This window comes from Pinus tabuliformis, chromosome 9, assembly GCF_031772625.1.
Source record: "Pinus tabuliformis cultivar Carrire ecotype Pingquan chromosome 9, CPIR1, whole genome shotgun sequence".
NCBI classification, from domain to species: Eukaryota; Viridiplantae; Streptophyta; class Pinopsida; order Pinales; family Pinaceae; genus Pinus; species Pinus tabuliformis.
Genome location: NC_142307.1, coordinates 1,989,986,657 through 1,990,004,653, shown reverse-complemented (window position 1 = coordinate 1,990,004,653; position 17,997 = coordinate 1,989,986,657). Strand labels below are relative to the sequence as shown.

Genomic DNA, 17,997 nt, shown 5'->3' with positions numbered 1-17,997 from the left:
CTAAATCCGGATCACCATCACATCATATTTAAGAGAAAATTCTAAGGTTCAAGTAGTGGAAGATCACATTGAGCATCAACAACAAGTTATCCAACTCTTAAAGGATAACCTCTCTGGCGCAGAATCAAATGAAACAACACGCATATCAGCATAGCAGTGAAAGAAGTTTTGATGTAGGCGTCTGGGCATTTTTACGGCTAAAACCATACAAACAAATGTCCCTCAAGCAAGCTAAGAAGTATAATAAATTATCGCCCAAGTATTATGGTCCTTACAAGGTGTTGCAAAAGATTGGTACTATGGCATACAAATTGGAGTTGTCTTCATCTTCCCGAGTACACCAAGTGTTCCATGTTTCATGCTTAAAGAAGGTTATAGGTGACAAGCTCTCAGTTCAAACAATGTTGCCAGAACTTGACGAAAAAGGAAAAATCATATTTTACCCTGAAGCGGTCATGGAAACAAAAACCCGACAACTATAGAATTGATTAATTTCAAAGTATCTCATTAAGTGGAAGAACTTACCCACTGAAAATTCCACTTGGGAGAATGAAAATTTTATACATAAGCATCAAGAACTACTCAAGCATTGAGGAACACATTTTTTGAATGTGAGGGGTTTGTTAGGACCCTATAATACTAGTGTATCTCATTATTGTTAATGTATTGTAGCCCTTATTGTTATTGTTGCGCACATGTATCCCCCATATTGTTATTGTTGTGCCCCATAAAAGCCCACTATTGTTATTGTTGTGCCCTTATATTATTATTGTCATGTAGGCTTTGATTATATTGTTACCCCTTAGACTCCTATATATACCAAGGAGGTCTTATCATTTGTATCATCCAAGAATTGTTCATTTATGTGATGTAAATGAGGTTTCTCCCTCGAAGAGAATAATTTTTTAGTCATTGATCTATCTTTTCTTTTGTTTAACGAGTTGGTTGCATAAAAGAACCCTTTGCTGCCACAACAAAATGGGCAACCATCCAAACCATATTTTCTTTCTTAACGCAAAGTGGATGGAAATCCATCAAATGGACGAGAAAACAACATTCTTGAATGGGGATTTGAAAGAAAATGTTTTTATGTCTAAAGCTAAATTTCAAACACTACAATCTGGATGATGCAACTATGTTTGTCAAAAAGGTTGGAAAAACAATTGTGTATCTTGTAGTATATGTAAATGATCGGCTGATAACTGGGAAAAATGAAACCTATATTGCATATGTGAAGAAAGAACTAAAGGTTTTAAAATAACAGATTTGGGAAAGCTTCATTATTACTTGGGCATTCAAGTCAATCAAAATCCAAAATACATATTCATTTCCCAAAAAAAGTACATTGGAGAACTATTGAACATATTTGGCATGACAGAATGCAGCCCTCTCTCCATTCCAATGGAACAAAACTTCAAGCTTACATCGAAAGAAGGGAATGAATTTGAGGATGCAACAAAGTACAAACAACTTGTAAGAAATATCATCTACCTCACCACAACCAGACCATATATCTCATATGTTGTTAGCATTCTTTCTATGTTCATGCAAAAACCATGTGAGGGGCATTAGTCTGCTGCAAAAAGAATCATGAGATACTTAAAGAGAACTCAAGATTATGGACTCAAGTACACTAAGGTGGATGACTTTAGTCTTATTGGACATTTTGATTCAAACTTCGATAGGGGCAAGGAAAATAGAGTATCAACTTCAAGATATCTCGCGAGTCTAGGATCAACAATTGTCTCTTGGAGGTCACGCAAATAGTCACTTCCAGCAAATTCCACAACAGAGGTGGAATATGAGGCGATCGCAAAAGCAACAAAGGAAATTATGTGTATCAGGGAAATACTTTAAGACTTGTAGGAGAAACAAGTGAACTCAACTCCTCTACTTGTTGTCAATACTTTTGCGATCAAGTTGGCCATGAATCCCAAATTCCATGATCGAACAAAGCACATCAACGCTAAGTATCATTTGATTCGATACCATGTAGAGGCCAAAACCATTCATTTAAGACATTGAGCAAATTGCAAACATCTTCACCAAAGCACTCAGAAGAAAAAATTTTAAAAAGTTGAAAATGACGTTTGGGCTCACAAACACCACTTCAAATGGGGGGGGGTGGGGAAATGTTAAATACCTAATCCTCTGAGATTATGGTGAATTGTAAATCGTTGTAAATATGAAATTGAAAAGTCATTGAGCAAACCAACAACACACATAAGGAAGAACCATTTCTCCTTTGCAATAAATTTGTGTCTCTCATTTATGAATAATACATTAGAGTTTTTGGGCGATCCTTAGTCTGACATAACCTAATAATAATCTGATGAATCCTGAAGAATCAAAGCAAAGTATACAATGTGTTTGAAAATAAGAAAACTCACTTAAAACTTATAAATTCATATAATATAACTTAAATCCAATAAACTACATATTTAATTAGAGAAATAAATCTAATTCAATTAAAATTTATGACTAATTAATTTTCAAATGACTTCGTATCTTTTCTTTCTTATTAATCCTTCTTAATATTGATTTTTTTTTTAACTTTCATAATATTGATTTTTTTTAAATTAATGTTATATATATATCCAATTTTAAGGTCATGACCAAGCTAAACATCAAATTGGTATATGAGACCCCCTTGTTTGTGGGACAAGGGACCCACCTCCACACAAAGATTTGACTGCTAAAATCTACAAAAGCATACTCTTAACCATTAAACCTAATATATATATATTCAAATTTTTATTTTAAATATTTATAATATTATAAAAAAATTTAAACATAATTTTATGAAAATAAAAAATCTAGAAATCAAACTTTCCATTTAAAGTAAAACAATTATAAATATATATATATATATATAAACTTTACAACCATATAAAAATGTGAAAAGAAGAAAGATGAAACAAACCTTACCTACTTAAAAAATATTAGAAATATGAAACACACCTTACCTGCTTAAAAAAAAAAAATAGGCAAAAAACATAACACCATATTTTTTTAAGATGAAACATACCTTACCTACTTTAAAAAAAAATTAGGCAAAAATATAACACAATACATTTCAAAGTGTAACCCCTTCTTCTTTTTTTTAAATGTCAAACTCACCGTACTTCCAAAAACAAATTATAACTTCAGTTTCAAAATGTCTAAAAGCTTTTTGAAAAAAAATGTCAGACCCACCATACCTCTGAAAATGAAGTAAATCCCATCGCTAACCTACAATCTTTAAAATAGAATTCTCCAAAGCTCTTGTCTAATTGACAGCGAGACGAAATATTTGTATTTTTTCCTGAACATAGTATTTAAATCAGATTTAAGAGGAAATTGATTTTTCTCAGTATCTTATCATCCTTTTATCTAGAAGATGGCTAAGAAGCAACACAAAAATATTTGTATTTTTCCTATTTAAAAGGAAATTGATTTTGGTGGATTTTTTTTCTCAGTATCTTATCATTCAATCATCTAGATGATGGGAAAAAACAACACAAATCATAATAAGAAGAATGACGCTCATATAAATGTAGAGAGTAGACCATTTCTTGTTTTCTAATACATATTGCAAATGCCACGAGCATGCACCAACATCCAGTATACATCTGCATGGAGACACATAAAATTAATATGGCCAACCAATTCAAAAAAATATTAATTACATACAATACAACTAATCAATGCATTTTTCTTGTTTGGGTGTGTTACTTAGATTAGGTGCATTGCTTATGACATCATTATTTATGTTAATCAATATTGCTTAATGTGTAACTTAGATATCTCCCTTATGTACATGAGTTTTGGTATGTTGACTATATACATAATTTGAGTTTTGGTATGTTGACTATATACATAATTTAGGTTTATGGATAATTAGGTGCATTGCAGCATGTAGGTCCATAGGCTAATGTGTTGACAATTTGTTTTTGTGTCATTTAAGTGTAAGTAAAGGTTAATGTGTTGACAAATTTGTTTTTATGTGTGATATAAGTTAAGTAAATGGTTATGTGGGTTAGGCTCTGCTGATATGTTTTGTTTGACATCCGAGAGATGCGTGATATGCAAGAGAATCAGTTTTGGAGAGGGTCTACATCCCTTTAAAATCATAGGAATTATTGCCTCAGATCTCTTTAGTAGAGGTTTTGAAAGTTGGGTTTCTGTTGCAAAGAATCATTAAGGTCTTTTTTTCAACTACAAATTTCCGAGTTAAAGAGATGTACCCTTCGAAGTGGTTCCTTCGTGTGCCTTATTGATGCAACCAAGACGGAAAATACTCTCCAAAGGAATCACACAGTTCTTGACCAATTTATTTGTTGTGCAAGAGTTGCAATCACCTCAGGGATGCTTCTGCATCAATCTAGCTGTTCAGCTTCTTTAAACTTGACCAAACAAATATAGATTTGGCAGCCACCATGAGGCTATTTGAGTGTCCAATAAAACTCAAATTTAGGAAAAAAAGGAATGAATCACAAGAGCTCCTAATCAAACCTTTACAATCTGGATATTATTTGCAGGTGCGTGCAATATTCTAAGGGATTAGAAGCAAACTAGCCGACTGCTGGCTGCACCAAAAAACAAGAAAGAGTTTAATCGAGGAGATGACATTTTCACTCTGAAAATAACGGAAATTCTGGCACGATTTTGACAAAATTCAGTGGAAATTTTTGAAAATCCGGGTTATAGCTGTCCAGCTTAAGGATTTAAGGATTTTGGTTGCCCCAGGAGTTTTTGATGGTGCTGAATCCGTTTCCATCATAAAAAAATGATTCAAACACTCCCCGGATCAGATTTTTTGAAAAAATAATGGCCGGATTCCAAAAAAAAAAATGGCCGTCCAGGTGTCACCTCAATAGACAATGTCTAGTTTAAATTTCAGCACATCTCATTGTATTAGAGGTGTTATAACGTCCCTCAATTGGCTGTTTGTCACATCCAATTATGCAAATATTGTGGATGTAAAAACAAAAACAGTCCACTGTGAAATAAAATGAGAATGATGTCACCTGCAATGCATCTTACATGAAAAGGGATTTAACTCGGTGTCAAATGATGGGAGATGGGCTTGTGGTCTAATGGCGAACTGGAGAATTTACCAGATGCAAGTGTCACAAAATCCATCCTTGCTAGCTACGGCAATTCTCTTGTAGTAGCTGTTAACTGGGATGGCTTTGATTTGGATCTCATGCATGGAAGGTGTTGACGCTTATCCATGATAAGCCACAGTTAGATTATTGTGTCTGGACATCTCTATATGAAATGGGATTTAATTGTGTCAAATGATGGGACATGAGATTGCAGTCTACATAGCAAAGTGGAGAATTTTGCCAGATGCAGGTCTCGCAACATCTTTTATTGCAGTAACTATCTATTTTACAAGATCGTCGAACTTCAATTTTGAGGTTTCAAATTCGGCAAACTTGAAAAATATTGTGAGATTCGGCGAATCTTAGTGAACCTCAAAGTGGAGAATTTTGCCAGATGCAGGTCTCGCAACATCTTTTATTGCAGTAACTATCTATTTTACAAGATCGTCGAACTTCAATTTTGAGGTTTGAAATTCGGCAAACTTGAAAAATATTTTGAGATTTGGCGAATCTTAGTGAACCTCATGGCCATGACGAAGTCCATAGCTGAAACTCATAACCTCATGTCACAGCTCAATCTCATAATTTATTTTTCAACATCCAAGTCCATGATAACATTTTTTTAACTCAAACAAAACCTAATCTTTGACAAACCAAACCATGTGACTTAGGTAACTATTAACCAGCCTGGCTTTAGTTTGGATCTCATGCCTGGTGGGACGTAATGATTGTCCATGTTAAGCCATAGTAAGAATTCTGTGCCTGGGCAGTGATTATCAGCTATTAATAAATAAATGTTTACTTCACAACTGTGTCATATAACATGAATTTGTTTGGATCTCATGCCTGGTGGGAGGTAATGATTGTCCATGTTAAGCCATAGTAAGAATTCTGTGCCTGGGCAGTGATTATCAGCTATTAATAAATAAATGTTTACTTCACAACTGTGTCATATAACATGAATTTGTGAGATTGCAACTTCATAGATATATTTTGTACTCTAAATATGTATTAGAAAAGGAAGTAGGCACTTGAAGAAATGAAAACCGAACATGTTTCCTTGATTCTGATGTAAATGTATATTTAGTCACTGCATTTGGCAAATTTTTTGAAAATCACCAAATCTCACTCGATTCAAAGAATTTAATTTAATAGCTGTGAACTCAACATGGCAGTTTTTGAACAATATATGAATCAATTATGGAGATGTTTTGAACAACATATGAATCAATTATGGAGATGTTTTTTAACAATATATGATGTTTTAACCTGTTTTCAGCCTTGACATTTAATATGATGATTTTGGGGTCAAATTTGAATTAAGAAATATATTTGTACAGTTTTTAGTTAGAAAATATGATGTTATAAACATAGTTACCAGGTCCAGGTCCAAACCTATCTCAGGTTTGGCTCGACCCTCTGTACCGAACCAGTCTCTACTAAACCTCTCAGCCCTCTGTCAAAAACTACTAGAAAATAAAAGCTAAAAAATACTTAAGGAAGCTTCTTTATAAATGAATTGTTTGGCCCTGCAGCTCCCTCAACATGTGATAAGCGAGACGTTTCTATTCCTGAGTTAAGAAAGCTTGCCTTGCTCAATTTTTGTCAGTGTTTCAATGCTACTGGATGTGAAAGAAATCACAGTACACACGAAAGAAATCCATACTAACAAGAAGAACCAAGGGCTAAAAGACTATCGAATTGTGTGTCTCTCCACGGTAAGATACGATTGCTTATAGGTTCTCTTCAAAATGAAAACGCTACTTCTCACATTCGTAAATGCTTTGAACATGAGGATTATGTAAATATATTTTCATGAAACTATTAATGGTGTATTACATGAAAACACTGGCACTGGTTTTGATTTGAAACAGGTTTGATGTTGCAGTTGTTTAAATTTTCATTTGAACCTGGGCTCTAAACAATAGATAAATCATGTGATAAATTCTCTTAATGCACTGGATGAATAACTATTTTTGCATTGTTATGAGTATGCGTGCAAATTTATGTTCTCAAGCCTTTACAAATTCCATGATTTCAACCCTTTGTCTGAACCTTTCGGACTTCTGTTTAAATCCTGAACTTTGCCGAGCTTTGCGAATTTAATGGCGAATTTAATCGTCTTCTTTTGCACTGGCTAATTTATTCAGAAATTCATTTTGCCAATATCTAACATAAACACAAATCAGGGGACTTGGAATTTACTAAGTACAGGAGGCGGCCCGAAATCGATTAGAATTATATATAAAAGAATTGTATTTAAGACAAAGGCTTTAAGATCTTATCTTCGTCCCCATAGAATTCCCTGACCAGCAATCTGGAATCTTGAACGAGGGCTTCACTCTTTCTCCTTATGACATCAAATAGTTTATGCCTCGCAGCCGGCTTCAGCTTCGATACATCTTTACGTTCGTCAGTAGCACGAAGTCTTCTGGCAGGCTGTACGTGTTGAAACCAAAAGTCGCTCAATGCGGGCATTATAAGCTCCCAATAGTGCGCATCCCTCTGCACCCTGAACAGGCTGCTGCCCTTAGGGGTCCAGACGTAGAAATCAATCCAACTTCTATCCAGAATCTCCATGAGACCCTGGGCTTGAGGCATATGGCAGGCTGGTAGTGTAGACCAGGGTATGGAACCCTCAGCTTTCCCTTTAAAATAAGGGCACTTGATATTCACCATCCCTACCTCTTTCTTGTCACCACAGGGTCCATGATCAATTATGCCATCAGGAGAAGCAGCGAGCCATTCATGTTTTCGGTGGATTGTGAAGCCCTTTAGGGTTACTTCGTTCCCAGTTAGGGTTTCATAGCAGGCGAGGGCTAGGGTTTTGTGGGCGTTGCTCCAGCTGGTGGCAGTGCAACCCGTGAAGGGTTCTGCAAGGCCAACTTTCTGCATCCATAACTGCACTCGCCTCTCTGGGAAAAACCCTAATGCGCTGTTGAAGGTGCTGGATGTCAGTTTCGATCTCCTCTCCTCCTCCCAGTCGTATTTGTTTTCCACTCCACTGCTTATTAGGACGTTGGAAGAAGAATATTGACAGTTCCTTGTCTTTATTGCTCTTTTAGAAAACGTGGAAAAAGGATTCCACCTTTTTAGAGTTGCAGACGGAAAGATCATACTAGGATTTTCGGTAGCAACGGTTTTTGGGTTTCGATAGTAAAGGGTTTTCAGGTTTTGAACACAAGGGCTTTCAGGGCTTCGGTTGGAATGGCAGATAGGGTTTCGACTTAAGAGTTTTTAAGATTTGGGTAGCAAAACGAAAATAGAATTGTTCGATCACATGTGTTCAAATAATTTTCTAGTTCTCAGTCTGCTGATATCAGTCGCGTCAAGAGAGTTCATTTCAATCTCTAAAAGTGACAAAGGATGCAAAATTCTCCCCTGCTAAAACTGGAACTGCCCTTGTTGATCTGGGTGGGTCTTATGCTCCTACATAGATTCAACCTTGTTGGTAAGAAAGGGAAATTTATGGTCTACAAGCACGGGATGGTTTATCCCCTTCGCTGTTAATTAAAAATGTCAGCGCATAAATTGATTGGTTCCTTGGTATTGTTTTTTAGGGAACTCTTTGGTATTGTTTTTCCAGGTAATACTAGATATATATTTTAAACTTGGGATATTAAAATTTTATTTTATTTTATTAAGATAAGATAATTATATTTATGTCTAATTAATGATCACAAAGTAGGTCAAAGGGACTGGGACACTGATGTATATACAATGTGGGAGACCAAACTGTCTCTTATAAAAGATGCAATGCATGAAGTAAATCAACATCTGGTCCTAGCAGAGAAAATCCAGAGGCTAATAGGTTTGAGGATCAGACCCATCTCTCCTAACATCTGAGGCTAAATGAATAACACTGAAGAAACTCAACAAAGTCTGTTGGCCCGATAAAGAGTCAATGGCAAGTGCAGACTGTCCACTAAATCGTATCTTGGGGGCTTCACATGCTTCTAAATGTTGGAGGATCTAGTCTGTCTCCCAGGAACGGATCTAAGACGGAATTGCTGCTAAGATCTCGTGTGGCAGGGTGAGGTCCCACAGATCCTCACTGATCTGGAGTCTGGATACGTACTGGTATCAATCGATCTCTTGGTGTCCTTGTCTAAAGGGAGTACCCTGAAACATGTCATGATCCTCTGTGTGGGGTCTAGGCTAATGGGAGACTGAAGAATATGCGCTCGAAACCTAAGAGCCTCCTTCATATATAGGGCCAAACATCTCTGATCGGGGTATCTGAAAAAGTCGTTGAGGGTCTGAGAATCTTTGAACAAGCAATGAAACCTTCCTCTGATCTCGTAGTAGACAAGACATCCAAGGATGAAGTGCACCTCGGTCTCCACTTCTTGTAAATGACATACCTGGCAGAGTATGTCTAGTCTATCCACCTGGTGGTTTGTCTCTACCCAAAGTCTATGAGAACCGACTCTGAACTAGCCTAGAGGAATGCGAAAAGCATGCATCCAGTGGTGAAATGTATAATGAGGTCGAACAATGAGCCCGTCTCTCAACTCTAAGAAGTGCTCAGCATAGAAGGCCATCTTTGGGCACAACCCTCTTGGAGGATTGACCCAAGTGACCTGGATGAACTGCCTGTAGATGTCCTCCCTGATGATCTTGTTTAGCCCCTGTCTAGTAGATAAAAGGTGACCAGGAGCATCTAAGGAATATCGGAAAGGAGGGAGATGATCCAACTGAATTCCCACTGACTCTAAGAGGTTTGAAACTCATGTACACCAACATTTGGCTTCGGCTGAGGGAGTAGAACGAGCAATAGTCTCAGAAGAGCAATATGCCAAGTAAGGATATTGGTCCCTACTCTTTATCGAGTCTTCCAAGCCCTGGACACGATGCAAGAATGAAACCAATCTGAAGACCGTCTCAAGCCGAAAGGGCTGAGCTCCAAACTCTGCAAGGATGATGTGTTGCGACACTATCAGTTTGCACCTAATGATGCAGCGGAGAAGAAGAATCTGGACTCTCTCAGCTGAAGCCCAGTCTGACTCAAGTAAAGATGGTCCCCAAATCTCTGAGCCATATAGAACAGTGGGACGAATCAAGGTGTCCATGAGGCTCATCTTGGACGAGATGTCCTGGAAGTGATGTCGAAAGCACTGTCTCTCGAGAAGGGCTAAGGATCCATATCCTTTGTTGATCTGAGGCTGAAGTGTTGGTCGCAAACTGAAGCAGGGACCTGAGAATTGCACCCCCAAGTAAGTATATGTGCTGGTGATCTCAATCTCCTCCCCTCTAAATAGAAAGTGAAGGTTTGAGGTTTTCTTCACCCCATTGAAGATCATAACCTTGGTTTTACCCAACTTGATCGTCAATTGTCGATGGTCACAAAACAGAGCTAAGGCATCCAACTGCCTCTGTAATCTTTCTGGGGATGAGGAGAGGAGGATCACGTCATCAGCGAAGAGTAGAATAGATATCAGAACCTGGTGAAGAAGACAGCCATCAGTGTCATGGATATGCTCGTGTAGAAATGCTTCCAACTCATCAATATAGATCCCAAACAAGGTAAGGGACAGTGGACAACCCTATTTAACCCTAATAGTGCTTCGAATAAAATCAAACATCACATAGGTTGCGTGAAGACGACCAAAAACAAACTCATATAAATGCATTATAATTAATTAAATATGTCAATGCACAAAAAAAATATTTAAAAAACACAACCAAAAAAACTTAAAAAAATAAACCAAATCAACTAAAAATAACACGTACTTTGCAACACAATTTTATTTCATTTCATTAAATAATTGTGATTAATTAGACATGTCAATGCACAGAAAAAGAGAAAGAAAAAATATGTATTTAAACAATCATAATGGACACATAAAGAAAAAGGAAACCTAACAAAAGTAACCAAATCAACTAAAAAAGGAACACATAATTTACAATTAAGATAAAATTTAACTACAACCATTGGATAAGACTTCATGTCTCATAAGCAAAGAGTTTCTTATTGTTCTAAAACATTCACTTTATAACTTGCTTTAACTTGATGTTCTAGTAATGGTTGTGCTTAATAGAACCAATGTAGTGTTGTTTATTAATGTAGTGGTAGTGTAAAAGTCAGTTTTCATTTATTATTTCTTAAGTATCTAAGTTTTATGATATTCACTTTATAACTTGCTTCAACACAATCTTTCTTTTCTATTAATGATTGTGCTTAATATGATATTGGTTGTGTTTGTGAATGCGATAGTAGTGTAAAACCTAGTTTCGTTCATTATTTTTAAAGCATCTCAATTTGAGAAGTTTTATATTGTTCCTTTGGCCATATATGAAATATACTAACATATAAAAAGTCTAATCAAGGAATTAATAAATGGGTATTGTTTCAAAGTGTCATGAACTCGTAAACAAAGGATGAGGACCATTTCCCCTTGCTGCCTATTTCTAGACCACCCTCCCAAGGGTGAGATGATGATGCTTGGATGAGTTTTTCTGCTCATATTTACTTATTTACACTTTTTCTTTCAATTTTTCCATCAAATTTATATTGCTTTTTACATCACCCATGAGTTATATTAGATGATTATACCATGGTTTATCAACTCATATGCCTAACACCTTAGATGTTTTGTGCACTCATTTATGGTACTTCATGCAAAACTGGGTTAAGTTGATATGTAATGAGTAGGTTTATAGCTTAGAAGTAGTGTGATGACCTTGTCATGAAAATAATAAATTTGGCGTATGTTCTAATGGTTTAAGTATAAGTATCCTATTATTTTGTTTTGTGTACCATGAGGGTACATAATTATCCTTAAATAAATATTGTTTTGACTTATACCAAATTATTTTATTAGTTGAGTAATGTACCAGATATCCTAACCATACTTAACGTTTCCCTCCATTTCCCTTTCATTATCATCCCATTTATAGAAAGATACTATACACACTTATGTTTGACCTATCAAATATCATCTAGCAATGTCTAAATGAAGAAATTGAAAACAATTTAAGTTGAAGTCAAATAAATCCAAAAAGGTTAGAGGTAAAGAGAAACAAGTTAAAAAATGAAAAAATAATAAGGCTAGAGCTATGCAACCTCATTAAAAAGGTCCAACCCCAAAGTCCTATGCTAAAAATGCATATCTAAATAAAAAGAACTAAGAAAAAGGTAAAAAGGGTAATACAAAGGTGTTAAGATGTTAAATTTAAGTAAAGCTCCATCTCTATGGCTTACATGTATGAAAAATGAAGGTTTTTAGCTCAAAAGCGCTAATTGGACTAGTAAAAGACCTTATGCATCATTAAAAATGACTTTGATGGTCAATAAATAAGGTTTCCCCTCCTTTTTTCATTAAATAATCACCTTTCTACCTATCTCTAACCAAGTGACCTCGGAAACATTTTTTCTCATAGGAATTAACATATGTAATAGGCGTAAAGTTGCCCCACCATGGCTAACTTAGGCAATTAATCGATGTTGTTAGAAGAGCATTACTTATTTTGCATTACCTAATGATTGTTGGATATAATAGCCATTCATGAAACAAGGGAGACAGAGACTCATATGCAATAAGACCCCAAAGGGGAAAATATATTAAATAAACCTTCTTGTGTGTGTTTGTAATGTACAAATAGTTACAATATATAGTGATAGGTTACCATGTCATGATCATATTTTTAGTTCAAACTATTTCCTCAACTTCCTCCACAAAATCTCCATGAATATCTTCATAAATCTCTTAAGCAACCTTCATCTCTAACATCACTCATTTATCCTAATCTCTCTATCTTATGTAGACCTTTATGGTTGGTCTACTTCATTAAATTTTCATCACATAATTTAGATATTAATTATAATTCACAAGTAAGAGTTCTTCCTTCATACTCCCCCTTAATGAGTACTTGTAATTTCTTTATCTCTAGTGTCCTTTGAACTAGTCTCGTCTTCATCTTCAATCTTTTGCATTTGTCTTCTTTGGTCTTTTACTTTCATCTTGTACTTGTGAAACATAAATAATTTGTTTATTGAAGTCCATATAAAAAAGTTACCATCCACCGAAGTGCATTGGTCACCAGTTGTTGTATATGTTGGTTCTCTAGGGAACATTTTCTTGTACATGGTTTAGCAACTAACCATTATACATGTACATTCAACTCACCCTACATCATCAATCATTCATCAATTTGGTTTTTTTCCTTACCTGTAACCATAACCTGGGTTTTCTTGGATTACCCTTAACCATACAAACCTTAGGTGGTTCTAGCTTACCACAAACATATATTACATTAAAAGTAGTTTTGGATGACCGTAAAACTCCCTCTCTCACAACAAGTGGTATTTGAGCACCACTTCCTCTCTCATGACAAGTGGTTACTGAGAAGCATTGCCTCTTCAATAGGGGTATACTTATCTTATCAAGCTTACATCACATTGACTCATGTCCATTCAAATTAATTTCCATTTGGGTTAATTTTTTTCCCTCATACAACGTTCCCATTCCACATCAAATACATTAGGAACCATTAAATGTTTTAGGGATGTTGCTTTCCATGGATTCATTACATTTGCATCTCAATTATGAACACATGGTACTATTATTTAGCTTTCTTCATGCCCTTCTTCTTGCCTCTTCATTTCACCATTTCTTCTTATTTCACTTCTCTTATCTTCCTTTTTGACTGCTTTTCTTCCACTACTTCATTATATTTCTTTCTTTTACACAAGTCCAGGGGTCTATTCTTTCTATCAGCATCTTCATTCATCCTGCATCATCTTCTTTTTACATCTTGCTTGCACTTTTCTCTATTATTTTCTTCTATCATGGAATATGTTTCTTTATCTCTTCATTTTTCTGCTTAATTCATGGATCCTTCTTCTCTTCATTTTCTTTATGCTTCATCTTCATCTTTCTTTCTTTATTGATCATCATTCTTCTCTTACTCTTCCATTGTACCTGTATAAATTTTTTCTTATAGGATGGATGCCTCATCCAACAAGACACCTACAATATTCTTCATCCATTTACAATTACATATTGATAAAATATGTTTCTTGTTTGGTTGTGCAAAAACCAAGAAGACACTTATGACCTTGGTTTGCAAACTTAATCGAAGCATCATTGTCATGATTTGACATGACTCAACTTGAAATGGCTTTATCTTCCCTTAAATTTTACTTTGATTCTAGACTCTCAACCTACTTTAACATAATTGGTTAGGGTGTCGGGTAACATCAATCATACACCCTTTTGTATACAACAAATTTCACATCAATGATTTCTCCATGACTCTTAAAATTCAGCTTCAACTTGGACTTTATCTCCATCTTGGACTTGACATTTATTATATAAGCAAGACTTTATAACCAATATACCCATCACTTTTTACATAAAAACTAATTTCATGAACCTTTACATCAACCGAAAACTCTCAACTTTTCATTACTTCATCTTGACTGTGACTCAACTTGTAAAAGAACTTCATTACATAACTACTTTGATCATTTCAAGACATCACCACGTAAAGTTTACATTACTCTCTTGGCACTTATAGCTTAATATTAATTATAAAATTCAAGTTAATTTTTTCCATCAAATTTGAGTTAACTGGAAATATCACCCAAGAAATAATTTCATAGTGTGCTTCTTCCATACAATTCCCTCTCCCGCCATATTATAGACCAGTTTATTCTATGGACCATGTATTTATTAAAAAAACTAGATATTTATGAAACCATTTCATGTAGGAATGCTCAAATAATAAATACATTTATTTAAAGGTTTCTCCACGTTGTTCCAACTTCTACTTCAAGTCAATGGATGATCATGAGATCGATGCATATGTCTTCTCTTATTTTCATTTGTTGCAACTCCACCAGCACTGGCCATAGATTCCAACTTGACCACGTGTTAAGTCACCCTTGCTTTCCTCAAAATAATGGTGTGTCGGTCCATGAGTTCCATCATTATCATTGGCTATGAATGTCTCCATGTTTCCATCATTATTGTACTTGAGGTTTGACCATAAGATGTTCGTTGAGCCTCTACTTGAGCTTTACAATTCACACCATCAAATAACATGAACATATAGGCCTCAATGCCTCTAAATTGCAAGTATCGTTTTAAATGTTGAACTCATTGCAATGAAGCATGGCTTCCTTATCTAATATTATTATTCAAGAAAACTCTTCATGGGAAACACAACCCTATATTCTATGGAACACAATGACTACTCCCTATTCATCCCTCTTTTGACTTGTCCCTAGATAAAAGATAATATATTTTCTTTCCCATTCGATTTCACATGAACATAATTCCAACCACAAATTCAATGATCATTACCATAATCAATCAAAATCCCACATACTCATGTTTGAGGACTATTAGAAGAAGATCATTTTGCTTATAGTTTTGGGAACAACAATAAACTTTAGATCCAATGACATCAAAATTTGAGCCCATGCATTTGGTCATTGATCAGTGCTTGAATCCAAAAAACATTATAGTGGTTACACAATTAATTGTGTACATTCAATATGAGGTCTTTCATGTGCATATCTATCAAACCCAAAAGAAATTTTGGCATCCCATCACTTCCTACCCAACTCAAACGCAACAACAAGGCTCTATGACACCATAATATTCTCAAGCAGCTCAACTACGCTCCATAACTCAGGAAGGTCTATCCATAGGTTCACAACACAATATACACAACAAACAAAGTGCGGGTCCACACAACAAACATTCACACAACAGATCCACACAACAACTCCATGCAGGTCTCTATAGTAACTCTACGTGATCAGACTTCATATAGCTACAACAGGTAGATATATGAACAACAAGAATGATTGCACCACCTTTTATGGAAAACTCAAAAATTCAACAATGATAACACCATCTCGGATACCATTTTGGTGGCTATAATAGCCATTCATGACACTAGGGACATGGAGAATCATACACAATAAACCCCCAAAGGAGAAAATATATTAAATAAGAATTCTTGTGTGTGTGTGTGTGTGTGTGTGTCTTGTACAAATAGTCACAATATATAATGATCGGTGACCATGTCATAATTAGATTTTTAGCTCAAACTATTTCCTCAACTTCCTCCAAAATATCTCCATGAATCTCTTGATAAATCTCTTAAGCAATCTTCATCCCTAACATCATTCATTTGAATCTCCAAATTTCTCTTTCTTGCATAGACTTATATGGTTGGTCTATTTCATTACATTTTCATCACATAATTTAGACATTGATTATAATTCACAAGTAGGATTTATTCCTTCAATGACTTGTTTTTAAACTTGAAGCATCATTATAGGTGGGTGCCTTCACATTGGAATCTATTCACCAAATCTTGAGATCTATGTCATTGCCTAGGGAACCATGTACCTACATTAGGATTTGTGTACCTTGGTTCAACCATATCTACTTAATGTGCATTACCTAATGACTTGTTTTGAAACTTGATGGATCATTATAAGTGAGCACCTTCATATTGGAATCTATGCAGCATGTTTTGAAATATGTCATTGCATTGGGATCCATGTACCTAAATTGGGATTTGTGTGCCATAACTCTAGTATATCTACTTACACCAGGATCCACGCTACTTTTCTTGGGATTCATGTTATTGCATTGGGATGCATGTCAGCACGATGGAAAATGATGAGGATGTCGAAAACCAAATCATTATCTAGGTGTCGACATCAACAGAGTGTACACTTATCAACATTCAAAGCATGCATGAGCCATTTAGAAGAATATTCTCACATGTACATGAAGTTAGAGGTAGTTATGAGGCAATTTTAGAACATATTTTGATGATGGCCAACTTCATGGGAAATTATCTTTTGATAGAGTGCCAAAAATTTATCAATGTCACTAGATGTAGAATCACCACATGATTTCCAAATGTAGTCATAATAAAAAATTGGGAAAATTTGACCTATTTATGATGTTAAAATTACCACATGAACACTATCATGTGTTTTAACCATGTGGAATTATTTAAGCATTTTCTCATTATGAGAAGGGTGCCCTACTTTTGAGATATTGTGGTAACAAATTCAGGTATTTTCTCATGGATTTGACTTAGGAACATGGTAATGAGCTCATGGCTCTTACTTAACATATGGTATGAACTCATGGTTCTTACTTAACATATGGTATGAGCTCATGGTTTTTGATACATGGTATTGAGGATACCTCCATCTACATAAAGAGGACACCTTCTTCCCATTTTTCATGTTTGTAAATCAATAAGAAGACACATATTGTTCAATTTTAGTTTAGTTTCTTCTCTATTTCTTGAGTAAATTGTTATAGGTTAGTAATAGAAGAGCCTTGACATGCAAGAGACATTAAGGGAATGTCTATTGTGAGGGATACAATGCAAATAAGGTATGATGAATATCTATTTTATTTCTTTATGAATGTTTGAGTTAGATCTTAGTATCTAACTTGAATATCATAGGGTTTCAACTTCTTGCCTTAGATTATTGCTTAAAGATGTTAGAGTTTGCAATATTTAGGCTAGATCTATTATTAGTCTAGCTTCCATATGAATATTTTATAACCTATGTTTCCCTAACATAGTGTTTTCCAAGTATTCTTGAAAAATGTATGGGGACTTCAAAAATCAAGGTAAAGGACATCTTACTCAAAGAGTGACTAAGACTCCATGCCTTCTCGTAACAATTGGTTTTCCTCTTCTTTTCTAATTATCTCAATTTAATTCCTCCCCATGCCCCATAAACACACAGGCCTCAATACCTCTAAACTGTAATTACCATTTTCAATCTTGAAGTCATTGCAATGAAGCATGGCTTCCTTATCTAATATGATTGTTCGAGAACAACTCTTCATGGGAAACACTCAACCCTCTATTCTATGGAACACAATGACTATTCCCTATTCATCCCTATTTT

General features: G+C 35.2%; 1 protein-coding gene across 1 annotated transcript; it reads right to left on the bottom strand.

The window, feature by feature from the left end:
- Nucleotides 1-7,349: 7,349 nt before the first annotated feature.
- Nucleotides 7,350-8,207, bottom strand: LOC149156998 (uncharacterized). The gene has a single exon (XM_089444938.1). It carries the CDS (start codon nucleotides 8,205-8,207, stop codon nucleotides 7,350-7,352), a length of 858 nt encoding a protein of 285 aa, XP_089301064.1.
- Nucleotides 8,208-17,997: the final 9,790 nt, after the last annotated feature.

Coding starts and splice junctions, on each gene's coding strand:
- LOC149156998 (XM_089444938.1), bottom strand. CDS start 8,207: ATGATCTTTCCGTCTGCAACTCTAAAAAGGTGGAATCCTTTTTCCACG.